The sequence below is a fragment of the Camelus ferus genome, chromosome 2 (assembly GCF_009834535.1).
Source record: "Camelus ferus isolate YT-003-E chromosome 2, BCGSAC_Cfer_1.0, whole genome shotgun sequence".
Lineage (NCBI taxonomy): Eukaryota > Metazoa > Chordata > Mammalia > Artiodactyla > Camelidae > Camelus > Camelus ferus.
This window is the reverse complement of record NC_045697.1, coordinates 74,131,422-74,159,264: the sequence shown is the minus strand read 5'-3', so window position 1 is coordinate 74,159,264 and position 27,843 is coordinate 74,131,422. Positions and strand designations below refer to the sequence as shown.

Sequence of the window (27,843 nt, the reverse complement as noted above, 5' to 3'; positions counted from 1 at the left end):
CTACCTAAAAGGAAGGTATAAATTCCCTGTGAGAAAGATGCCCTTCCTGCATCAGAAAGAGGAGAGAATTCTTTTCACCAGAAACAGGGAGTTGATATCAAGATGAGTCTATATACAGAAGCCTTACTAAAATAACCCTTATATTCCATTAGTTTCCCCCATGTGTTTCCTGTTCACTTTCTCACAAGTTAATACCCCTAGCTCAAATCCCTCTTTCCTTTGTCTTGCCACATCTCCACAATTTATCACTCTTTGTTAAAATGGTATATAAGCCCCTGGGTATAACTGCTTTGAAATTTTCACTTCTTCCTATGAAGCCCTCTGTGCCATGCAAAAATATTAACATCAAATAAAATGTGATTGCTTTTTCTCCTGTTATTCTGTCCTTTGGGAGTTTCACTCACAGGTCCCAGTCACAGAACCTAAAAGGATTATGGAAAAGTCTTTCCTCCCCTAATAGAAGGATGGTCAGGGAGGACTCTCCCAGAAAGTGAGCAGAGATCCCAATGATGAGAATCTACACTTGCAGGGATTTGGGGAAGAAACTTTTACACAAGGAAAGCAGCTAATGTAAAGGCCAGGCGTTAAGTACAAAATTGACTCTAAGCTCCAGACAGCCAAATATAGTAAGTTGCTTGTTTTTTTAATCTACAAGAGGGGCATATTCTAATTCTTGAGAGGAGCCAGAGTTTTTTCTTGAGTAAAACTGGATGGCACTGAGAGAGGTAAACAATGTCTTCATCAACTATTTCACAACAAAGACAGAAGCAGAAATCTGTGACAGCTTTTGTAGTGACATTGGAGACCTAACATTAGGAAGCATTCAGGAAAGACAGTTTCTATGCCCTCACATACAATGGCTCAGTGTACTTAGAGCAGCAACTAGATGACATGACCTTTAGATTTTCTTCTAAGAGCTGGATGTCAGTCAGTCAAGGTCACATTCACTGTCACGGGCCTCAGTGCAGGTATCACAGAGTATTCATTTATTCTCCGACTCATTACAAGAAAAAAGTTGTTCAGAACAACCTGGGACAAAGGCTTTTAATCATAACCCTCTATTTCCCTGCTGCATTTAAGACACAATTCAGGCTTACTTCATAGAATTCTATTGAAATTCCCAGATAAGGAGCTGCTTGTTTCCAGTATATGATTCCATTCTTTTCATTTGCAAATGTATACACCACCACTACCACCACCCACTACTATAGAGTAGGGTTTTCAGTTTTTTGGATGTATAGTAAGTTTTATTGAGATGCAAATAAAAGACAACAGGCATAAAATTCAAGAAATCATGTCAAGATACCCAAGGAAGTGGGAAATTAAGCTACTACAATAGGGCAGGTTTGCTTAACCTAACTTTGTAATTTTGTTTCCTGACAATTAAACCAAAAGATAGTATTTATTAAACAGCGACAACATGCCAGAAGAGGACTGCCACAATAATTCCAAAGATAGGATTTGCATTCCAAAGTGAAAAATTTAGCAGGTCAAGTTTTATCATAGTATCAGAGGAATGTCATCACATCACAAAACGAGTATTGCAAACCTCAACATGCTTTGACTTCTTATTAACTGATAAACCATACAGATAAAATTCCTACTTAGTCAATGAACGAGATGCACTAAATTTTACAAATATTTAAAGCGTTCTTTATCAACTCTAAGCTCTACTACCAGGAGCTCAAGTCCAAGACATATCCCCCCAAATTTGCTGCTTTGCCACCTTATTTGAGCTGAAAGCATTTGAAAAGCAGCAAACGCAGGGAGAGGCTTTCTCTGCACCTAAAGACAGATTCTCCAAAGGAAGCTCAGTTGTCAACCAGGGAACACTGACTCCTGTCACAGGACAGAAGACTAAAAATCGACACCACAGCCGGACAGGCACAGATAGTCACCAACTCTTACCTCTCCCCTAGATTCTTCTAAGGGCCCATTCATCTTTCCTAGTTATTTATGCTCCCCCAAGTGGACCGCATTCCTCCTTCCTTTCCCCTATTAAGATAGTTTATAAGCTCTCTAATCTTAACCTTTTTTGAGATATTCACTTTTTTTCCCTGTGATGCCTCCCTGGCACATAATATTCAAATCAACATACCTGTATACATTTCCTCCTGTTAATCTGCCTGTTGTTAGTTTATTTCACAGACCCAGCTATTGATTTCTGAGAGAGAAATTACTTAGCTTTAAAAGTGCCTTGACTTTTTATAAAGATTTGCCCTTCAAACTCTAGAACACACCTTATTTGTAATGATGTCACATTACTGATACAAGTACTTCCCATTTCACTAAAGGGAGTATAGAGGCAGGTAAATGGGAAGGGGTTCCTTAATACTCAAAGAACAGGCAATGTGTTCTCACAACCTCTCCGCCCAACCCTGAATAGACCATTTCCTCCTCTTGTGGACACACTGACCTCACCTCTACTTCTGTCCTGCCCCTTTATTGCATTTGTTTACCTGTCTTATTTTTTCCTGAGACTTCAGGCCCCTTTGGAGTAAAAGTCAGACACTTTTTTTCTTAATGATTTTGTAGTTGTAATTCCTGGTACATGTTCTGTTTTATGCTCACTATATAACATATTCAATAAATGCCAGTTAACTGAACAAGTCTGTTGAAGGAATGAAGACGCCACTAACAGCAGGCTGGCATCGAACTGTTATTGTACAACTTAGGGCTTAGTAGGAATGACTATGTTGATGTGATCACAATCTTTTACAAAGGTTTCTGATCTGCTCATTAAAACCATGATCTACTGTTTATTTAGTAGCTCTTACCTCCTGTACCAATTTTTTTTTTTAATTACAACTTAGGATTCACATTATTAAGATGATGTTGGTCAGAAATTGAATTGAAGGGGTAGACTGTATAGTTAAGAGGTGAGCTCTGGGACACCAAAGAAAGACCTTACATATCTTAGAACTCTAGAGAACTTGCTTCCAGAGACAGAGCAGTGAATTGTATAACGCAAATGGCAACACAGCACTGAACAACAACGGACTAAATAATTTGAAGTTGCTCTCTGGGCCATCTCTCTGAGGGCTCTAACCAGCTCAGGTCTTTATTCAATGCCTCCCAGGGAACTACCAGGTCCAAGGTAGGCAGAGTTAAAACTCTTGGCATTGCAATAATAAAGAACCTCATAAGGTAATTTAGGACCCATCTGTGTGATGATGGGTATCAGACAGACCAGAGTGCAAAACACAGAACTGCTTGCTTCAAACAGTAATGAGAAAATGACTTCTACTGTTGCCAGAGCAGTTACAGAAGAATCATACTAAAAGGTCTATAAGGCATTAGGTATCAGACTTGGATCTTATCGAGTTACATCTGAAGAATGTTACTTATCAGGAGGCCAGCCTATCTCTGCAGCTCTGCTGTGCTCCTCCACACTCCCTGACAATTTTTCTCCAGCAGAGACAGTTCTAGGACCACTGGATTAACTCCTGAGTCTTTCCTTCTGTCTTCAAAGACAGGAGCCAACAGAACACAGGAAAACCACAAATCCAGTGGTGTATGTAAGAAGCCTGAGGTCTTCCGCAAAGTAACCGACAAACTCTTCTGTATTTCGTGACCACAGACTTATTTTTTAGTTAAGTTTAGAAAGTGAATAACAAAAAGCAGCTTCCATTTTTATTTTGCTAATGGAAAATCTGGATCAAAAAGATACTGAATTAGTGAATCTCAGACAGAAAAAACATGTTATTACAGATAAAGTAATGGCCTTTTCCTGAATTTCTTATGTGTGGTCTCTTCATCAAAGGACAGAAAAGAGTTGAAATAGATTAGCTGATTAGTAAATTTGGACTAATAAAGGGCAAATCCTGTTCTATCATTATGGTAACCATCATTCCTAAAATTAAAAATAACGACCATTTATAGAGCACACACCACATGTCAGCTAATATACTAGGTGTTTCATGTAATTACCTAATTTTATTCTCCCAACTACACAATGTGGTAATTATCATTATCGTACTTTCACAGATAGAGAAACTGAAGCTCAGAAATTTTAAGTGATTTTCTCAAAGTCTTACAGGTAGTAAACAGAAGAGCCAGGATGGGAAACCAAATGTGTATGACTTTAAAATTTGCATTCTTTCCAATGTATCCATGGCCTTGAGAAAAATTAATTTCAAAGCTCAAACAATACCCGTTTCTCCATTTAAAGAAATTCTTTAAGGACAAGACTGGACTCTACATTTTAATCCTGAGCTATCAGAATATTTTAAAAGCAGTAACTCCTAGTAGGAATCTTTAAAGATTTCATTTAAATGCATTTAATTAAACGTATTTAATGTAATTAATTTGCATAACTAAGTCCAAGCACATTTTTTGAGGAAAGAGACCTGCTAAGTGCGAGCTTGTCTATTGGTCCTTCTAGGTTCATCATAGTTTTTCAGTCCAGAATGACAACTCGTAGTGGGATTAGGAGAGTTCAAACATAGTGTGCCTCAAAGCGGGAGAGACAGGTTCTGAGGGATCACATAACGAGTACTGCAGTGGATATTTAAAACTTTGCACAATATCCACATCAAAATGAAGTTTACTAGAACGAATGACCTTCAAGAGAAAAGGAGAAGAAAAAGAAAGGGCAGATGGGAAGGGGTAGAAATTCAGGGCCTGAAACAAGATGCGTTATAATAACCGTGCCAAATTATCTTAGGACCATCACAAAATAAACTGAAGCTATTTCCTCAAAAGTCATTCAATCTAAGCATGCTAAACATCTCTTACCATATTTGGATGTTATTCAATTCACTCTAAAGGAATGAACACCTATGTGATTTTCAGCAAATCCTGTTATGTCATCCCGGTGACTATAACATGCCTTATTTTTCACAGACATGATTGTAGCTTCATTTAAGATAACCACAATCACAGTTCAGTACAATTACCTAGATAGATCTCATGGTGTGACATCTCACACCTATCTCCTGACATAAACTATCTTTTGTAGATTTCTAAATCGTTTGCTTTCTAGAGCTTCCCACTTCTTAAATTCGGTGGAGGAGGGAGAAGGAAGGGAGAAACTATCAGAAAAAAAAAAAAAAACCGACTAGACAATATTAGGAATAATTCAGAACTGGCTCTTTAACTACGGGAGTATGTAATAGATTTCTCCTATAATATCTGAATTCCATTTACTTTCATTTTCTTATTTCTTATTTTCCTCCTTATAGAGGAGGTAATATTAGATTTTCTCCTCTGCCTTAAATGTTTTCTTTGCAAATGGAAGAGTAGGAGAAAATGAGCTGGGTGTGCAGTACCCTGGGGCAATTGGTTTCTTGTCGATTACCTTGTAATTTCTGGTTGTATTCGGTCCTGTCAGACTGGCTCCTCCTCAAGGTACCAGAGTGGTCCCCAGGAACACTGCTCTCAACCACAGTGTCAGTCTTCCTTCTCTCCAGCATATAGAGCCTGGACCTCAGAAAGGGTAGATTCTTTTTCTTGGTGCCCATGTTTTCTTTCCCGGGGACTTCTTTGGGCTCCATCAGCGGCAGAGGCAAGTTCTAGAGGCCCGCGAGCAGTGGCTGGTTGCTAAAGGGCCTCAGGGTGAAGATTAAAGCCACCAGCTAGAAGAGTTTAACTGCCCCCTTCCAACTAACCGGCTTCGCTGCAGGGTTACCTGGCTGTGACTGCCACCTCCACGGAGTCCCAGGGCTCCACCCCTATGAGGTCATTCTTTTTTATACTTAGAATCCAACAGGGGAAGCTGCCACCTGTTACCTGAGAGACCTGCTGCAGGGAGCTAGGCAAAGCAGGGACTGCGTTCACATGCTACAGGAGCAAACAAAAATCCATTGTGTGGGGCGAGGGCTTGGGGGCGGGGAGAGGGAAAGGAAAGTGAACCAGGTGAGGCAGGGAGGAGGGGAAGCACGCTTGTGTGTAACCTACGGCTTATGGGTGAGTGTGTGCCTGTGGGTGTGTACAGGTGCGCTGGGCCACGGCGCTGTGGTCCGCTGCCCTGAGCAGACGGGGCTGGCGTGCGTGACTTTCAGCTAGACTCACCCACACGTGACCGCGGAGCTAGCGTGGGGCTCCGAGGATTTGCATTCACATCACAACAGCGGGTACAGAATCGTCTTAAGGATTCCTGTGCCGCATTCAAACTCATGCTTCCGCCCCTAAACACAGCATTCAGAGACTGTTTACTAAAATCATACCCGCCGAACCCTGATCCGCATTCCTCAGAAAACAAGGGTTGGTGCTGGAGAGGGGTCTGGCAGCAGGCACCGGAGGAGGGAAAGGCCACAGAGGCCTGAAGCTCTTGCGATTTCTTGCTCTCCACGCACTGCCCTTGTCTGAAATCAGTCCTTTCACGGTGCCAACCCTGTCCTCCCAAGTCCTGGACCCTGGGAAAACAAGAACTGAGTCAGAATGTGATTTCTGTATAAGATCTTTTCTCCATCCCTTTAGCAGATGGAGTGCCCGAAAAAGGCAACTGACCTTGGGAAAATAAGAGGAAGAAAAAATGTTTGAAACTGAGAAAAGACGCGCAGAAAGTGGAAAGGATGGGGGTAAAGGGGGTGGGGCTGGAGAAAGGCAAATAGTGAAGGGCTTTCATTAATTTTTTGAAGTTGTTTGTCATCGTATTTACTGAGATTTCTCAAGGGGGAAATCCTCAGAAGCTCTGGGAATGTGCAGAGTGTTTTGTAGGCCCTTGTTAAAGAGAAGAGAGCCCCCACGGAGGAAAGTAGACGCTTTTTTATTGTAAAGAGACTGCCAAAATCCCGCTTTGTGCCGCCCAGTTTGAATCATAGCTAGCTCTCGTTAGACAAGGTTTATAAATGAGGAAAAAGAGATTAAAAATGATTTTTCCAACTCAGGATATGTGGGCTGAATACAATTTGTATAATTATCTTAAAAGATAAATGACAGATCTTCACCCACTATAAAGACATCTACATATAGCTTGGCATGTTGAATGGATTTTATTTAATATAGTTGATAGATTTTTTTTTAACAAGACATCCCAAGTACATTTAATAAATGTTTTTAAAAGCACATTCACTGCTAAGATGTAAAATGAGCTTTTTTTGATTCACATTAAAGACATCTCCATTGTATTCTAATATTATGTATACATATATGTTTTTATGGTTTGTATGTATGCACCTGGTTACTAACAGACATATACTAACATATGTTACTACCACAAAGTCATGCAATTAAAAGTACAAGGCTTATGAGAAATACTAGGTTAGGATCACAGCACTCAAAAACTTTGTCAGTGATCCATACAAAAACAGAAAATTAAAAAAAAAATGCTAGCACAGTTTTACATGTGATAAATGGTTAAGAAATCCATAAAAACGGCAATAAACACAGCAATTTATATTAAAAAGAATTGACAGTTGCTTGTGGAAGTGGTCATTAGAAAAGTTACAGCTTAAGAGTTATAGTCAGTGTTGGAACAAGTGGTATTAGAAATTGGATGGAAATGTACGTCACCAAATGTGGGTGGTGTGGCCAGTACCACAGATGGTGAGCTGAAGGCACTGGTAATCTTGAGGGGTATACACATGTGAGTTTTGTGTGTTCCCCTTTGGCATCTGGGTACAGTTTTCTACATTCACCTAGTATTTTGAGTGGATGAGCTCACACATAAGTAAATGTGAAATTGTGTCATGCTCAAACAGTTCCCTAATACATCAGTTTTGTTGGAACAAATTTGTTTTCAAAACAAAGCATTATAGCAGAACTGACTGTAGTAGCTTTATTATATTTTAAAAATTCATCAGTTGGGAAGACATATAATATGGCTACAATTAATTCAGTAGTAAATATTTATTTTCATTTATTCACAATATTTTCTGTGTCAACTTTAAAAACAATAGATAAATTCTTTCAAAACCACCTTTTAGTCACTCAGTGAATGGGACAGACCCTGTTAGTTGCTTTCTCAGTATTCATTCCCACCCCCTCCCACTCCATGCCAACAGATCCTTATTTTGTTCAAGGCAGTATTAGGCTTGGTCAATCATGATGATAATTTTGTGTCCTATTTTCTAGTCTCTGTTGTCACTAGAGGTAGCTATGTCATCCCAGTCCTGGCAAATGAGACCTCAGTAGTAATCTGCTAGAATGGAGGGGCAGGGAGTTGATTCAGGGACAGCTTTTGCTTCTCTAATAAAAGATTTGGTAACAGCTGGCTTCATCCAGACTTGATCACAGATGTAGTGCATGGAGCAGTTGCAGTCACCCTGTGTCCATGAGAAGGGACCAAGAGAACTACTGGCTCTGATAACATTGAGCTATTGAACCAATACTGGCAGCCATCCACCTTTAGACTTGTTACGAGGAGAAAGAGGAACCTCCCTTCCGAAAGCCAGTGTTGGTTGGAGTTCTTGTCAGTACATTTCCAAGGGATTCAACAGACAGTGCTTGATTAGAAAATAAATTCACAGTTCTCTTGCTTATCTCTCTGACACTGTTTAAGCCAATGTGTTTAGAATCACCAGCATAAAACATGGTTTAGTTTTGCTGGCAATGAGAACGGCTAGGTTAGAGAGTGTTTTGTCACTGAGCATTTTGCTAGAACGTTAGTGAACCTGGAGGAACAAGGCCACTAATTTGTCTATGTTTTGTATTTTATGACAGAGGTACAAAAGAATTTCAATACAGGGATTTTACATTACTTAAATAAATAAAATATTGACATTTAAATTAATTTTATTTAGAGTTAAGAATAAGCAGTTCCTGGTTCATTATTTTAAAAGGTACTAGACAGTGAATCCAAGACCCAGTTTTAGTTTTGGCTAAGATATAAATCAGCTTCACGACATTACAAGTGACATCTCTATAGGTCCCAATTCTTTCATCTGTAAAAGGTAAGGATGAGTTAGTCATTGGAGCTATTCACTGAATATGTTTGCAGAGTATTGCACTGCCCTGCACCCTCCCAACTTATGTGTGGCCATGTAATTTGATTTGGCCAAAGAAACTGATTGATGTGTGTTACTCTGGAAAAGTGTTGAGGACTAGTGTGTGATCTGCTGTAGCTTTCTTTCCCTCGTCCATGGTGACTGGCAAGATTCCAGGCAGGGTTTGCTCCATCAGATGAGTCCTGGAATGAGAATGACTTGGAGTAGAGCCCCCAGCCACCCCATAATTGTTGTATAGTTTGTGCAGAAAGAATTCTTCGGTACTTTAAGTCACCGAGATTTGATGCTGTGTTTTTTTGTTTTGTTTTGTTTTTCACTCCTTTAGCAAAAACCTAGACTATCCTTGTTGATGTAGGGTGTAGATTAAATGATACAGAAATCTATTTCAGGTCTAGAATTATGTGATTTCCAGATTCTAAGACCCAGTGCCCTTAGGCTGTAAAACTCTTAATTCCAGAACAGAGATCACATCTCTTGAATAAAATCATAAATAAATTGGATTGGAGAAAGTAAAAGAACTTATTTGTATACATTAGGAACTCATCATAGGGGTCCAGGCAAGAAGTGCCTGGAGCTGGTAGTGGTGGTAGAAATGGAGAAATGTTGATGGATTCAGGTATGTTTTAAAAGTTGAACTGCCAGAACTTGTACATGGTTTGATTGAGGTGAGTGAGTAGAAAGAGGAATGAAGGATGAATTCCAGGTTTTAAGACTGACTCATTAGGAGGACGTTGGTGCTATCTGCTAACCTAGGAAGAAAGAAGGACAAGAGAAAGAGGAAGTTCGGTGTGGTTGTCAGGAATTCCATTTAAGACTGATTCAGGTTAAGATGGCTGTAAGATACTCAAGGCAAGTGTCAGGTAGACTCTGGATTTGTAAATGTGAAGTCACTATTTAGATTTTAGATTAAAAATTGGGAGTCATCAGAATTTACATAATATTTTAAACCATGGATTGATGAAACCATTCAGGAAGAAAATGCATCTGGACAAGAAAGATCAAAGTTAAGCCCTGGAGAACTCTAAATTTAGAGGTGGGATTGGAGGAAAAGCCAGCAAAGAAGGCAGAAGAGGACAGCCACTGAGGTGGGAAAAAAGCAGGAGAATGTGGCATCGGGGAAGTCTGGAAGGAAGCGTTTCCAAAATGAAGGGTCGTCAGTCTGCTGACAGGCCAGATAAAATGACAGTAGAAGATGATTCCTTGAATTTGGCACAATGTTGGTCATCTATAAACTTTTCCAAAACAGTTTAAGTAAAGAGGTAGAGGTATAAGGAGGAGTGGAAGAGGCTCCATTAAAGGAGGTAAGGAAGTTGAAACCCGTGGGAATAACACTTCTGGGAAAGTTTGCAGTAGTTTGTGTTTAGCAGACATCTTCTGTATAGAAGGATTATACGTAGGTAGAATAGTGAGGAAGGTAGAATCATATCCATATTTTACAGATACTGGAAACAGGCTCAGAGAATTTGAGTAATTTTCCCAGGATGACACAACTTGTAAATAATGGAGTGAAGACTCAAATTCAGGCCTTTTGTGTAGCAAAGCCTGAGGTCTTAGCCACTCTGCTCTATGTAAAATGCTAGCAAACTACCTGCCATACAAAAAGTGCACACAAAGGCACTTTTTTTTTTCACCATTAAAAGCATCTAGAAACAATTGTCCACTACCTATCTATCCTTTATCCTTTGGGATGAACCTGAGGGATCTGAAATCTTACCACCATCTCAAGAGATTTTCATGCAGTTAAACTTGGGCAGTTCCTGCAGCATTCTCCCGATGTCTCCCTACTCCTGTTCATCTTACCCAGTGCCTCTTGAATTTCCTTTTTAACCATAAATTTGATCATGTCATTCTTCAGATTAAAAAGCTTGACAGATGGTTTCCCACTGCATGTAGAAAGAAATCCAAACATTCTTTAGGCTTCAATCAGACTGTCCAGTTTCGTTTCCAATCGCTTACTCTTCTAGTTATTGATTGCTGAATAACAAATCACCCTCAAAACAGTTGCTTCCAGCAATGATTACCACTGTATTAGCGCTCACAGCTTCCTTGGATGGGGAATTCAGGGAAGGCTCAGCTAAGCAGTTCTGACGCGGCTCCCTCATGTCCTTGTAGGTGGACTGTTTGCTGGAGCTGGAACAGCAGGCAGCTAGAACAGCCACAGGTCGACCAGGCAGCTTTCTCTCTTCCTATGGTTTCAGGGCCTCCTTCATCTCTCCACATGGGCTAGTTTGAGCTTCCTTCACATCATAGCAGCCTAGAGAAGTCAGACTGCTTATTTAATCGTGGCTCAGGACTCCAAAGGAGAGTGTCCTAAGAGAACTAGGCAGAAACTATATCCACTGGTATGACCTATTCAATGAAGTCACATAGTGTCACTTCCACCATCATCTCAGAGCCTACCCAGATTCAAGGAGAGGGAACATGGACCCCCACCCTCTCAATGGGAGGGGTATCAAAGTTGCATTATAAGAAGAATTTACAAAAGGGGAGCAATTGCTGTGGTTATCTTTGGAAAATGCAATCTGACTCATATATTCCCATTACCTACTCCGTATTCTGTTGTCTTCTAGGATTGATCTTGTTCAAGCTGTTTCTTTTACTTGGAATAGCTCTCCCCATCCTGTGAAGTCCTACTTATTCTTCAAGACCCAACTTAAACTTCCCCTCTTCTGTGACATTTCCTTCCTGTCCCCTGAGAACAATCACTCACACCCTCTTCTGCAATCACATGGCCGCATACCTCTGTCTTAGCAGTGGGAGCTCTGTATACTCTGTGACTCGTTAGATTATAAGCTCTTCAAACCATTTGCCTTTGAAGTCTCATTACTAGCAATACGAGATCAATAAATGCTTGTTTTCGTGGGGGTCAGAAATAGCAGCTTTAGGTCTTTTGCAAGCTACTGATTTATGAGGAAAGGCTTCGCTGTAAGCAGCAGGATTTTTTTTCTCTCTCTCTGATTAGTATTCTCTTCCCAGAAAAGGAGGATATAGATCTGGAAACAAAGGAGAAAATCAGAGAATATTACTTCCTCAAAGATGAGGTCATTAATGCATTTGTGAGATGACCATAAAGCCAGCTTTGAGAGCTTCCTATTCAACTATAAATTGTTCATAGGGACCCTGCTATCTGTAGCTGTGTTTCTATACCCACTGCTCTGCTTCCTGAAAGCAACAATTTTTGTTAATGCACTGACCGAGCAGCAGCATAATAATCCTGTCAACAAACAATGGATGGGAGCTGAGGTTTGAAGGAGGTAAACCTTCTAATGTTTTTATCCTTTTGACTGAAGTAATTTTAGCAATGACATATGGTTGTACTTGGGCCTTTGTCTCAGCTGTAATGAATCATCCGTTGCAAGATTTTCAAGGTTGTTGGTGGGCGAGGTGAGTGGGGGCCGGTGGGGGAACCTATCTTGGGAAGGGGAAGAATCTTCACAAGTGCCTGGGATAGCCTGGCTATGATCAAAACCAGCTACATAAGCAAGAAAAAGTGTCCCCAGAATCTTTGAAAACCATCTATTTAATGATGTCAGTATCTAAGTCAGAGCATTGGGTTGGTTCAATTTCCAACAGTTCATGCTCTTCAGAATTCATTTAACAGTTATTCCAGCAGAACTGCAACTTGAGTCAAAATGATTGATACAGAAGATGAATTGTTCTCATTTTCCAGGGAGAGTCCAGAAGACTTTTTTTTTTTTTTTTTTTTTTGCCTCCTCTCCAATTTCTCCCATCTTTATTTCCCAAAATTTGGGTTTAATTGGCATTAACTAGCTTCTAAGTGTGAGATAGAACTATAGGGACTTTTTATTTTAGTTGTAAGCAGCCAGCTTTCTGTTTCTTTTATTGTAACCATGAATAATTAGAAAACCATTTATTGAAAAATAAAATCTTAATAATGTAGTTGAATATTTAAATTTACATGTCACAGTACCTTGTTTCATATGCAGGATTATACACTGAAGACTCAGAATATATGACCCCTAAGTGATCCTAGAGACTCAAGTTAAAAGAAACTATCTTCTTTTCTTCCACCTTTAAGGATTTTCTTTTTTACTTCACTTGGTTTTTGTTTGTGCAGAAACCCATTTGCTGTAAGAACTCAGTATATTGACTCCAAGCAGATACATGTGCTTTCTTAGTTTGGAGGTGAAAAGTAGTAATTGTAGATTATAAGGAGAAAGAACATATTTTTAATAAGTGCGGCAAGGACTCATGTAAATCACTTAAGCTAAGAAGCATTTTTTTAATGGATTGAGTGACCTTTAAAAGCACATTGACCACTGAACTAATCATAGACATCAGCCTCATTAATTCTGAGATTACTCTAAGACTCTTAGAGATAAACTATCCAGCCTCTCTGACTCAGTTTCTTCACCTTTCAAGGCTGAGATCCAGATTGGGCTCTGGATTTTGTGGATCTGTATTGCTACGCCTTCAGAGAATAGTATTAAATTCAAAATTATGGTATCCATAGCAACCATAACTAGGTCAGTTTGCACTCAGAGTAACAAATAACAGCAGAGCATCTCTATCCTTTCCGACCATCCTCTGTGTTTGCAAAACTTCTTAAGGCTGAAAGCAAGTGGCTTTGCAGGAAAAGGGGCTAGTAGCATCTGGGAGAGTTGTTTTTTAATTTATGATCCACACATTCAGAAAATTTCCTTCAAATTAAACAATGTGTATATGATTTTACTTTGCCCAACTAACATGATTATTTGAATAATGGTTTTTAGTCTTGAAGCTTTAATGATTTATTTTAAAGTATTGTGATTAACATCTAATAAAAGCAACACCTACAGAGGCTTTGTTAAAAATAAAAAAGCTAGAGTGACATGGAGATATCTTCTTCTTTCCACTTTGATCACAGCTAATATTTTACTCCAAAGCTACTGTTTTCTTATTAAATCAAGAAATAGAGATTATTTCTTTCCATTTATCATTCAAGAATTTTTATCTAATAGTATATATAACATAATATATTTTTATGAAAGAAAGCAATTATATTTATGTATTTCACATTTAGGAAAAGTCCAGAAAGATACATATACAGACAGTGGACCTAGAGGGGAGAAGAGGGGAATTTTCCCTTTTTACTTGAAACATTTAAACATTTCTGTGTTGGACATTTTAAACAATCTAATAGTTACTAAGTTCTTTATAGCACTGAATTCTTCAAGTCATCCCCAGTCAAAATACTGTCTCCTTTTTAGATCAATAAGCCAATAAGAGCATTAAGACTAGCTACCATTTATAAACCATCTACTGTGTGCATATCATTTGCATAGTGTAACTCATGCAATCCTCGGAACAACTCCAGGAGGCAAACATTAACATTCTTGTTCACAGATGGAGAGATGAGGCTAAAGGCAGTTACATAGCTTCACTCTAGAACATCTGGTAGAGGCAGAAATGAGAGTCTAGCTCAGGTGTGCCAGCTCTCAGATCTGTGCCTTTCCCATCAAAGTACATTTTTCTTCATAAAAAGAACAATCTCTGCCTTTCCTGTGGCCTCTGAGCAGGTGATTCCAAAAAACTGATTGTCAGAGCCAGTGAACATTGAATTCAATTTTCAGCCTTAACCACCTACATTTTAGGAAACTGATATCCAAAAACTTAAGTAATTGTGCAAGGTCATCCAGTTGATCAGTTGCAAACCCAGAACCAGAATGGAGTCTCTTGATGCCTAAACCATTTCTCCCCACTTCCCACAACATGTTATTAAGCCAGACACAATTTCTCCTCTAATTCACAGTTGTAAACTGTGGCATAGTTTGGCTAGACTCTCAAAGACAAATAGCCCATTTTGTGGTCCATCTCCACACATATTTCCCCCCTCCCTTTCTTGTGACAATATATATGTAGATTAGGAGCAACCCAGAGCAACCAGAGACAAACTTAAAAACAAATACACCATTTGATTCTAAATGTGCTAATATTTGCCCTAATATTAGTATGAATAGTGTATAAACAAAATCTGCAGGCCATTTTGGGAGTGGGATTATAAGGCTGAAAATCAGAATTGTAAAGAAACAAAAAGTTTTTAGGGTGCGAGTAGGTTGAGAAAATAGAGGGAGTTTTAGAAGGCAAGAATAAGAGAGATTTAGTGAGAACATAGAAGGTGAGAAAGGAGAAACTGCTCAGAGACTCTGAACTGGACTGTGTTCACCCCAAGAGAGCGCTTGTGGAGGGAGCTTCACTAACCAGACTGTTCAACGGGATATTTAACCCCATCTCGGGCAGACTGTGGGCAGCTGTTTTAACCTGTCACCAAGGAAAGAAGCTTGATCTAGCAAAAGGAATCTTGACTCCTCTGACAGGTTCTGAGAGAAATATTTCATATATAGTTATGGCACGAGGTGTGACTGTGTGTGTAGGACTTGCCATTAGAATATAGGTATCTGCCCCTAGTTATGCAACTGTGTCTGAGCACCCAAAATGCAGAGAGGGTGAACTTAACCCAATTTTATACAAGTTGTGTTAACTGTTTTCTGTGTGTTTGTGTGAGAGAGAGAGACAGAAAATTTGGTGTAAGACCTGTTTTCCTTATAAACCTCTCCACCTCTAGTTTTTGGTAACTACAGAAACTATGAGAAAGAGCCTAGTAGTTTTAGATGATTAAATTACCTTTAAGGTAGATTTTTAAAGTTATTTAAAATGTTAAAATAAACAAGGAAGGGGGAAGGAATAGCTCAGTGGTAGAGTGCGTGCTTAGCATGCACGAGGTCCTTGATTCAATACCCAGTACCTCTGTTAAAAAACAAACAAACAAATGAAAAAGTAGATAAACCTAACTACCTCCCCTAAAAAAACCCAAAATAAATAACTGAACAAACAGACAAACTGGGTACATCTAACTATCAGTGTATATATATATATATATATATATATATATGTAACCCTCATGTAAGACATTTTCAGAAGTCTATTGATTATATTAAATCCAAATCAGTACCTTTCTTTTGGCCAATAAAAGCTTCTCTCCAATATAAATGCTGAGTTACCAAGTCTTATTTCATTTTAAAATATAGCCTTTAATTTTAGGAATTCCCTTTTGGGGGATGATTTATTTCCCAGACAGTCACCGAGGTCTCTTTTCCTACCTTTAATACTAGTGTAGAGGGAAGCACTGCTTTGACTATTAGCCACAGAGGGAAGAAAATTGTTATCAGACTGGTGACTCAAAGATAGGTACTCCACATATTTGTCCACAAAAAGGACAAGAAATAGGCTTACATATAAACTCGAAGGAAAAATAAGTATTTTCTGAAATACCATCTGATTTGAGTCCTGGACAAAAGCAGTGATAGGTATTAGGAGAATTATGAGAGCTCAAGATTAAAAAAAAAAAACAAACTAGAAATGAAAGTTTTTCATTTCTGAAAGTTGGTATCTCAATTAGCTTATTACACCAAAGCATTGTGATTAAAAAAAAAATACCTATCAGTAAAGAACAGCTTCCAAAGCCCTCCTCCTTTTTGTCAGTCTAAGCCTTCCAGATAAAAGAAAGAGGAAGGTGTCTTCCCTGTGGCTTCAGGATCCCCTGGAAAACAATGGCTTCAAGTGGGCACCAAAACTGCAGTTTCTTAGACCACAGAATATACTTCATTTACTTAGGTGTGGGGTGGAGGTTAGGGCAAGGTTTGTTTTTTTTTTTTCCCAAATAAAACTTCCTGTGTACCAATATGTAAAACAGAAGAGTAAAGTCTCTAAGGCAAGCTAAACTCTTGTTAATTTTTTTGATTGGTGGAAAAGATCCCGCCATTGCAGAATCTTGGGAGCACATTCTCAGAACCCAATGGCTCATATTCAGAACTATCCCATGTTAAGAAAGTTTAATTTGATGATTTGAAGATATTAAATCTTTTAGCTCAGATTTAAGAACAGCTGCTTGAAAAAACCCACAAGTGCTTGTAACGCTTGCCACAGAAAGTTACTGTCTTACCTTTCTATTTAGTACATTACAGACCAAAAATTAGAAAAGGTGTCCTATAAGCACATAGTTGAATAAAAGAGAATCAAAACATAAGTTGAGGAGTTTTTGCTTCTTTCTGAATTAGACGGCAAAGATGCTACAGAAATGTATTACTAGCTAACATTTATTGAGTACTCACTATGTGCAAGGTACTTACTCTGAGTAACTTTTCACGGATTGTGGCACTTAATTCTCACAAGAGCCTCATTTAATAGGTACAACAACTCTTGTTTTACAAAGAAGGATAGTAAGGTTAGGAAGTTTTAAGTAATTTCCCAACATTATAAACAGTAAATGATGGAGTCAGAATTCAAACTCGGTATACAGTTCTAACCATTATGCCACATACACACAACATTATTGAGAAAATACATATCTTTTAAAAGAAATTACATTCTAACTGTTTTGGCCTAATTAACTTCTCATGATTATACCTCCTTTACCACCTGTGTGACACTGGACCATAGTCAACAACAAAGAAATACAGTTATTACTATGATTTTCAACAGATCAATAAGTCATATCTTCACTAATCATGTATTTCTCATCTGTGAAAGAAGAGAATAACTTTTAAAACTCTAAAACTTCACTTTTAAAATCAGAACAGGTACCACCAAAGACAAATTTTAATAGCCTATTTCTAAGCAACATTATTAGCAGAGCAAAGGTCATCTTGATTGGTAAATTCTACTTTATATCTGGCAGCTAAACTATGGTACAAAAAAGTATGACACAAAAAAATACTTCCTAAACCAATAATAATCCAATCTCAATTCTGCATCACAGAAATCTTTTAAAGTTATGGCCTGAAGTTCATCCAAAGGTGAACATGTTTAATTCAAAATATGCTCTATGTTTTAAAGAGTTGTTTACTCAAAGTTGAAAGCAGAAGAACATTTGAAAGTTTGATTGCAAGCAGAGTATCTGAATTGGTATAACAACTTCACTTAGCTTTTTTCAAATGTTTATCCAATCGATTCAAATCCAATGGGCAGTTTCTCCTTTATGAGACAAGCAGGCCTTCCTTATATTTAGTTTTGACCTTTCATTTAGAAACCAAAGATTACAGTTGAAATTCTGTAAGTCCATTAAACTATTAAGGGATATGCTTATTCCCCAACCCCTGGTGCTGAAATTTATTGTGATTTTCCTTATGATTATAAAATGAGACATGTTCATGATAGACAGTATTGAAAATATGAGGAAAGATAAGAATTAAAATTATCTGCAATTCCAGAATCTAGAAAGCATACTGTTTTTTCCTTCAGATGATCCCTCTATTTCTATGCTTTTCTATTTACATTTCTATACACATATGAGACTATACTTTGCAGATTTTTGTAACTATTTCAATTAAGAATATGTAATGAGCATCTCTCTGTGTCAGAGATTAATATGTATAATTTATATAACTAGTTGTCTCAAGTTAGAATTTAGGTATTCCCATTTTTATTTATTATAAATGACATGACATTAAACATCCATTGCACATAAATCTTTATGTGCATGCTCTTCTCCTTTCCATAGACTTGAGATATTTTTCAGAAAATTAAAATACGATTCCAGAAACACTAATCCATTAACCCAGTGATATTTTATAAATTACTTGTTTATATTTATAGTTCCAGGGCCTCCTTCCTCTGAGCATTTTGAGCAGTTTTATATACATTAAAACTTACTTCCTGTTGTTTGATGGATCAGTTTTTTAAAATGACAGGAATGAAAGAAAGTGGCAGGAAAGAGATTATTAAGTGAGAGGACAGAGAAAGAAAAGAAAGGGCAAAAGTTCTTCTGTGCTTCATTCTTTTACTCTTGCTGTTTCCTTTCCCTAGAATGCTTGTCCCTGCCTTGTCTATCTCAATAAACCTTACTCAGGCTCCAAAACTTACCTGCAGCTGAAACATCACCTCCCACATGTATGTAGTGGTTCTACATATGAGTTCTCTTGGCCTCTTTTTACAAATCCTGGTTCTTTCCTTTATGTGTATTAGAATATGTTTGACATCACTGGCAATAATATTGTGTAGCTCTGACTTGTCCTCTGGAAAGGACTGAAAGGCAAGACCTGTATTCTATTCATTTCTGTTCCCTGGTGACAGAAAGAGAGATAGTATATAAAAATTATTTTATAAGTGTTTATAGAATGAATGCATCAGTGAATGGCGAAGTCTACCAAAAGAAGTTATATTTACTGTCTGACAGTTAGAAACAAGAGGAAATGGTTAGGAGAATTTATTGCCTGGACTCTGGACTCCTGGATTTTTTTTTCCTGAAGGGACAGAACTGTAAAAAAATAAATAAATAAATAAAGAGGGCGCTGTATACCTACAGTCGTAAAAGCAGACTGCAATGGCTCCCACTGTCTGTATCCAGGAAAGTGATATACAACCTGCTCAATTAAGCTAACACAATACAAACAAAATTCATCATACTAGCAGATTTATGGAGGTTTTAAACCGAGGTAAAAAAAAATTGTTTATCTGGATCCTTTGGGCAAATTTGTGTTTCCCTTTTTCTTCTCCCAAAGAAAACAAAGACCAGCAAATGCTAGCAGCCTAAAGCTGCCCTATATCTGGTTTCATGTGCCTGCCAAGCTTTAGAGTGTCCATTGATTGCAGAAAACAATGCATTGTATGGAATTGCTTCGACTAGTACTAGAAGGCCCATTAATGCTTTCCTGTGGAAACACCTGTTTGGTGGGTTTGTGTTTGCAGAGGAATGTGTTTTAATAATGCTATATTAATATAGATTTCCCTAATACTTTTTATGATTTTGCTATTTGTTTTTACAGATCACTTGACAGATCATGTCTGAAACAAAGGGTCAGTTCATACTGTCCCTTCAGTCACCAAAATATTTTGCCATATTTGCTGCAGAATTTCTAGAAAAATATGGCTTATGATCAATACAATTTCCTTTCAGATTTTAGGCAGAAGGGACACTGAGGATTCAATAAAGGCAACAAGCCTCCCTTTCTTTTCTCCTCCAAATCCAAAACACTGTTTCATCCTAGAGAAAAGAAAATCTCTATCAAAAACACACAGATACATGCCCAATCTTTTGTTTGCTTTTGTTTTTAATTTTTTTAAGCCAGCATTTTATTTTATTTGGGTTTTTTTCTGTTTGTGGTGTGTGTAGGGGGAAGTAATTAGGTTTATTTATTTCTGGAGGGGGTACTGGAGATTGAACCCAGGACCCTGTGCATGCTAAGCATGCACTCTACTGCTTGAGCTATAGACTCCCCCCCCATACCCAATCTTAAACAGTGCTATAAATAAACTGAGAAGGCATGGAAAGGGGGCACGGGTTAGTTTAAATACAAGATGATTTTTGTAACATATTATTTTCTCCTGCCCTCTGCATTATGTATATCTTTATTGTTTGATTTTGTTTACAATATTGTAAATATATATAAATATATATATTTTACAAATATATGTATTAGTAATAAAAACAAGGACTCAAAATATATAAATAAAATCATAAGACAAGTAATAAACTGGTAGAAAATTAATCACAAATATGAAAAAGAATTAAGATCATTAATAATACCTTAATGGAAAGAATTCAAGCAAATTGATAAGGACACCAATATCCCAATAATAAAATATGAACAAAGGTTATGAACAGACAGATTTCACAGGAAAGGAAATGCAAATGGTCATTCTGCCACAACAATGCTCCCTTTAATCTATCTTCCTAGTGGACAGCAGAGTACTTTTTCTAAAACAGGATCGTAAAAATAGTGATTTTTACCGACATTTTGAGAAAAAAAAGATGTTCTGTATCTCATTTAAAAAACTTTTTAAAGTGTAGAAAGGGAAGGGAAATTACGTTGGTTAAAAAAACTGGCTAAGGATGGTACCAGAAAAGATGATGGAGTAATCTCATGTATGAATATAAGTGCAAAATTTCTAAATAAAATATTAGGAAATAAATGTCAGCAGTATATAACTAAATAATAATACATCATGACAAAGTAGAGTTTTCTGAAAGTGAAATGATATTTAAACATCAGAGTTTATCAATATATCCCACCTCATTAACACATGGAAAGGAAAAAAACCTAAACAATCATTTTAATAGAGACGATAGAAAGTATTTATTGGGCTAAATTGGGTCATTTATGCTAAATTATTTTAGAAAACTAAAATAGAACTTCCTTAGCTTATTAAAAAGGTATTTACCAAAAAACTATAAACACTGTAATTAATGGTAAAACTTTATAAGCATTTCCTTTAAAATCAGGAATGACAGAAAAATTACCCAAAACTTATAAACAGGCAAAAGAGAATAGTAGGTGGGTTTACATCTTTGGTTGATCTTTCTGTTGTCTGTGCTGTTGTCAGCTGTGCAGATGCAGAGGTTAACTTGTAGGTACTTGTCTGGTACAGATGAAAATAATTTCTGTCCAGTAAAATATTACCCCAAAGTATGGTTTATTGCTCTGGATGATGTTAACCAGTTCTGGATCTAACCCAACAATCTTACTCTAAAGTTCCTTTATTGAATTAACTCCTACGTATTCTTTGAACCTGTTTAAATATAGTTCTCGTTCCCTCATTAATTTATGAATTAAATAAAACCCTTGACATATATCCATTTTAGCTACATGAGAGCCATGGTTTACTCTTTTGACAAGTACACTTTAACAAGAACAAGTCAAGGATGGCTGTTATTACTGCTGCTACTCATCAAGTACTAGAATACCTAAATAAGTAACAAGGAAAAATAAATAGTATGTCTAAGTATTAAAACAGAAGAGAAAACATGCTGTGATTTTCATATATGATTGTCCACATAGAAAATCCAAAAGAATTAAGGACAGCTATTAAAGTAAATATAAGAATTCAAGTAGCTTAGCTGAATTTTTAGAAAAGTTAATAGTCTTCCTATACATTTAGCAACATTGGTTACAAAAAATTATCTTGGAAAGATAAAATTTACAGAAGCAACAAGATCCAAAAATGTACCTAGGAACAAACTTGATAGAAGGTGTGCAAGACCTCTTTGGAGAAAATTACAAAATATTATTGAAAGATATAACAGAAGACCTAACTAATATATTATGCCAATAAATAAGATTCAGTATCAGAACAATACCTTTTCTCTAAAGTAATCTGTAAGTTAAACTAAATTTCATTAAAATTCTGATAGAATATTTTTGAGATTGATTGATTTTCATATTTATATGGGACAGTAGAGGATCCAGAATAGCCAAGACAATTTTAAGGACTTGTCTGACCAGATATCAAGAGGATATTATAAAATTTACAAAACAATGTGACATTGGTGGCTCAGAGACAAGCAAATAGATTATTGGAATAGAATAGGGAGTCCAAAAATGACAGAAGCGTATAAGGAATTTGGTGTGTCATACAGGAAGCATTACAAATCAAGGAGATGTGTTGTTGTGATTGGTTTATTATATATTAAAAAAATTTCTCTAATTTATATATTAAGTAAAAAATAAATTTCAGATAGGTTCAGGATTTAAAAGTGAAAAATCAAAATTTTAAAATCATTACTTTTTTTTAAAAAAGGAGAATATATTCATAATATTGGTGTAGAGAAAGATTTTTAACTAAAACCAAAAAAACAGACAAACAAAACAATTGCTTTACAATGATGAACGTCTAAATACTAAAGCTCATTATAAACATGCCTGAAAGATAATTGTCAGATGAAGAAAAGACATTCACAACATCAAAAATGAAGGATTAATATCAAACACATATAATACATTGTTATATATAAAGTAGAAAAAAGAATTAAAAATCCAGCCCAGAGAGGGCAAAAGGGAACGGTTTTGAGCAGGTAAGTCTTTGAAGTAGAAAGCATATTGATGATTAAATACATAAAAAGATCATAATGTACTATTATTCTGGGCAAAAATAATAAAATGATAATAAAAAATTATTTTACATTCATCAGATTAGCAAAAATGAAAAACTTCTAATAATTCCAAGTGTTAGCAGTGATATGGATGAATGATTACTCTTTTAGATTATTGGTAAAAGTATAAATTGGTACAAATACTTTGGAAAGCAATTTAATAATACATACAAATTCGAAAGTTTGCACCCATTTTGGAAAGAGAGAAGTTCGGCAATATTCAGTACACTTGTAAATGTGCATACCCTGGGACCATCAATTTCTTGTTAAGGCCTATTATCATAGAAGAGCTCTCACAGGAGACAAAGATGTTCATTGAATTATTGTTTAATTGTGAAACTGGAACCAATGCAAATCTCCACTAATAGGTGACGTGGCATCTTCCTATGACGAAAAACTATGTAGCAGTTAAGATGAGTGAGCAATCCACTTGGATTTACATGGTAAATGTCAGGAACCCATATGCTGAGTGTCAGAAAATAAGTTGCCAAATAGTACATATGATTCTTTTTACCTATTTATTTTAAAACTATACAAAACAATACTATCTGAACCTAGCAGGTAATGATAATACTTGTTTCTGAATAAAAAGAGAGGAAATTAGGGAACATTGGGGAATATGCAGTACAAATATTTGTTCATTGTGGGTGGTATATACATGGATCTGTGTGCTTTTCTGTATTTTTTATTATAAAAAAGAATGAAGAAAAACAGTGCATAATAAGTGGAAGTTAAGAAATCAAATAATAAAAGGTCTCTTGATTGCATAATTTCTTCTTACACATCCAGCAAATTCCTGAGGTGTGTAGACTCCACTGGCACTGTACTGAGTGAGTATAGGCTGGTAGACAAGATGCATACAATTACTGCTTAAAAGTTTAAAAGGATACAGACAACTTAATTGATAATCACAATACCACGAGAAAAGTGCCAACGTAGAGAAGTACATAGTACTTATGCAGGTTCCATAGTACTTATGTTGGTACCTAACCAACATTGTGTTGATTAAGACGTCTTTGGGTATAAGTAACAGAAAATAGCTTAAACAATTACAGAGATGTATTGGTTTAAAAAACTGGTAAGTTTAAAGATAGATCCAGATAGGCTTGATTCAGCAGTTAAAAAAAAAAATCATTGAACTGCTGGTTTCCCTTCCTTAATTCTGCAATCGCGGGGGTCAGCTCAGCCCTACTCTACGGTTGGCTCCCCCTTGTGGTGCCACATGGTTACCAAATACATGAAGTTCAGTTCCTCCAGTTCATGACCAGGAAGAGAGACACAGAAGCCTTTTTGTAAGAAATGAGGAAGCGTCTTTCTTTAGAAGCCTCCAGAAATCTCTTTTTCACAGGCCCTTTGTACTGCTGTATTCCCAGCACCGGGTAAAGTGTAGGCCCTTAATTAAAACTGTTCATTGACCTGCATCTCCACAGATAATAAACTCACAAAACACTCAACAGAATATCAAAAAAACCCAATATATGTGAGGAACAAAATACTCTTATCTTCATAAATATTATCAAATATATGCTAACTTATTCACTTGCTTTCTAAATTTGCATCCTTTTTTCCTAGAAATATTGTCTTGAGCTCTTAAATGATGCTTTTGAAGAATTTCTCTATTTTGAAAGTGATAATCACAAATTATATACTCTGTTATTATGTTACTTGAAAATTTATAGTGATTTACTAGAAAATAAATATGTAAGCAAGATTATTTTTAGCTTAAACATGAACTCATAATTAAATGAAAAATGAAGGAATAAAATACTAGGGGGAAATAGGCTTAAATAATTTTATAACTCACTTGGTAAAATTCTACCTGTGCCTGACATAAAAATCAAAAACTATGAAGGAGATAAATTCAACTACCTAGATATTAAAATATCTGTATTCAAAAATACCCTAAAGAAGATAGATTAAGAAACAATGAACTGGGAATTACTATTTATATAATATATATGATTGACAGTTTAATTGTCATAAATTATAAGAAGTACTACAAATAGACATCAAATGATCAAACAAAATAAGAAAACAGCAAAATTCATTTTAAAAAATCCAAAGAAAAAGTGCAAATGACTACCAAACATATGAAAAGAGGTTCCATCTGACTACTGATGAAGGAAATGTGAATTCAAACAATGAGATACTTCTTTTGGAAAAGATTAAAGTAAGTGATGATCTCAGTGATGGAAACAGGCCATTGTAGGAGACAGGAGTGTAAGGTATTAAAACTTCATCAAAAGTAACTTAGAACAATCTATTTAAAGTAAAATCAGGTACCAGGTTGTAGTGAAGGGAAGTATAGCATTTGTTGCAAAGCACCCAACATGAGCCAGGCAAGGAGAACGGGCCACACATGCTCAAAAGGCCTGAATTCTCCCATTGCTTTCAGGGGCATGTTTTTAAAGACAAGGTGAGGGAGTGGGTCACAGGGTGACTGCTCAACTCATGCACATTCTTTAGATTGGCTGATGGTGAGGTAGTCAGCTGGTATTTCTGGAGTCAACGTCATCAACCTGCTGGTTCCAACTGGTCTAGGTCTAGGGTCTACCTGCTAGTGTTCAGCATACAGTTAACTTCTTCCACTTGGTGGGGTTTTTATTACCTGGAAAACAACTCAGAGGTAGGGCTTTATTATCTAATAGCCTTCAAGGAAGAACCGAAGTTGAAGCCAAAGAACCAAACAAACCAAAGTCCTTGACTTTGTTTTATGGCTAAACTCTTTGGGGTTTTTTGTTTTTGTTTTGTTTTGTTTTGTTTGTCTTGCTTGACTGTTTTCCTTTGTTTCTGCATTTTTCTCACTTCTATGATTAAATTTTCTCTTTGGAACTTGGAGAAGGCCTAGGAGGCTGAAGTTTTTTTCTTATAAACAAGAGACAGGGGACATGGGGCGGGGTGGTGGGATGGAGGAAACTTCTCAAGGAAGGCCCCTCAGGGTCCTGCTCAGTTTCACTTCTAGTCATGAAAAACAAGATAGTGTTTGGGAGTGGCAGGAATTGAGACCAGAGGGGCAAGGCTGGATCAAGTCTTGAGGCTGAAGAATCTGGCTATGTTGAGGATCTCCGACTTTATTGTGAGGGTTTATGCCTTAGAAAAGAAAATGAGAAGGAAAAAAAGAAGAGAAGGGGAAGAAGAGAAAGAAGAGGGACTCGTTGGCCTGCTTGTGCATTCTAGGTGCTGTCCAATTTCTCTTCCTCTTTTTTGCTGCCAGTCTTCTCAGATGAGTCCTCTGTACTGAGACCTATGCATTAGGAATTTAAAGTAGACTATTTCCTCAGTTTTGGATGAGGCTCTAAACTTGAGAACAAAATGTTTAATTATCCACATATTATAAAAGAAGTGACTCGAAAGAGGCAGCCTAAAAATCAGTCAGGTGATTCATCTATAGTCTACCTTGAAGACATTAAAGGAGAGGCTTAAAAATTAATGGAGTTGGGTAGGCATAACTTCCTTAGAGAGAGAATTATGAGAGATCGAATGTACAAATGAACAATGACTGGATCATATGTGCTGAAAGAACTCTCACCCACATCCTCTGCAGCAACCAGCTGGAAAAGCCGAACCACAGCCTCTGTAGCGATCAGCCACATCACTAGGACTTGGTCTGTGCCTGCCAGCTTTCTGTTTCTTGACCTCACTTCCAACTCAGATCCAGCCAGAAAAAGCCAAATGTGCTCCTCAAATCCATCACATAAGATGCTCTACTTCTAGTTAAGTCTCCCCTGGCTTCCCCACACCAACAATCTCCAATCAGAGCGTACCTGAAGGCATTCCTGTTTCCATACTCTGGAGATTTTCCACTCTCTTGCCTGCCTTTGAGTCTCTGCTAAACGCAAGTGATGGTGCTAACTTTCTTCCAGAGCAGACTCCCACCAGTTCTCATTAACTCAGTTCTCACTAATAGTTCTCAGTTCTCTCAGGCTTTATTTTCAGAGTGCTATGACATTGCTCCTCCCCTCTGCCTGGGGGACAGAACGGGGGTGCTTCCCCCTTCAATTCCAACAAATGTATAAAGGGGAAGCTGGTTGAAGGGAACTGTGAAGCAAAAACAACAACAACAACAACAAAAAAACAAAAACAGGGCTATGGTGGAATAATGTGGTAGGTCAAGGATGCATGTAGGTATCACATGGACCAAGTATGGATCCCTAGGGCTGTCTTGAAAGGGATCCACCTAAGGTGACTGCCTAGAAAAATCAGTTGACCCCAACAGAAGATCTCTTAAAAACCCATAAAATCACCCAGTGAGAGAAAACATCAGTTTTTTGATGGACCAAATGTTAAAAACGATACAAGCTAAATACAGTGTTTTTGTCTCTTTCCTTTCCCTCCCACTGAACCATCTTTAGAAAAGCCGTGAGTAGCACAGTGAGTAGGAGAAGAAGTAATACAAGTTTCTTATTCTCTCAAATCTGGATTATTCTTTCAAATAGGGTTATTACTGGAATATTATTTCTTTATGCCAATATCTATTTCGTTTTTGCCAAGTCTTCTGAAAGAATTGCTGAGAAAACTACCTTGCATCTTTTCTGCCACGGGCCGTGACACTCTTCTTACTTAAATTATGAATAGAGCAACTTTCTATAAAATATTAAAAGTTTAATATTAGAGAATAATATGACTGGTCTGCTTTCTCCCATTGTGTTGTAGTTCTAATGCCATACTTCTCTAAATCGGTGAATTTGCCTTGAGGAGACCACACGTTAACTTGCAATTTTGAACAAAGTTCTGTGATTGCCTATCAGACCACTGCTACACCACCCATTACTCTCTACTAAAACCAGAAGAGGAAAAGAACATTTCAGTGGAGTTCCATTGGGAACCCTAGAGCAGGTAGCCCTATCATTCTCATCTCTCTGACTTGACACCACCACCCCAAAGACAAGCCTATCTGCACTTCTTCCTGAATTCATCCCCCTATTCTTGTCTTTCCAGCCACTCAGTGGGATGTGGATAAGTGCTGTGGTAAAGAGAGTGGGGAATGCTGGCAGAGAGGGGAGGGGTTTCTAATTTCCATAGAGTAATCAGGGATGGCCTCACTGGAAATGTGAGCAGAAAACTGCAGGAATTCAGAGAATAAGCAAT

General features: G+C 37.2%; 1 protein-coding gene across 1 annotated transcript in view; it reads right to left on the bottom strand.

The window, feature by feature from the left end:
• ARHGEF38 (Rho guanine nucleotide exchange factor 38) overlaps positions 1-5,495 on the bottom strand; it is a 112,913-nt gene extending 107,418 nt beyond the window's left edge. The window contains 1 exon segment of the mRNA XM_006184617.3: positions 5,300-5,495. Within this exon segment, the coding sequence (XP_006184679.2) occupies positions 5,300-5,495 (196 nt within the window).
• Between the last annotated feature and the right edge of the window lie 22,348 nt (positions 5,496-27,843).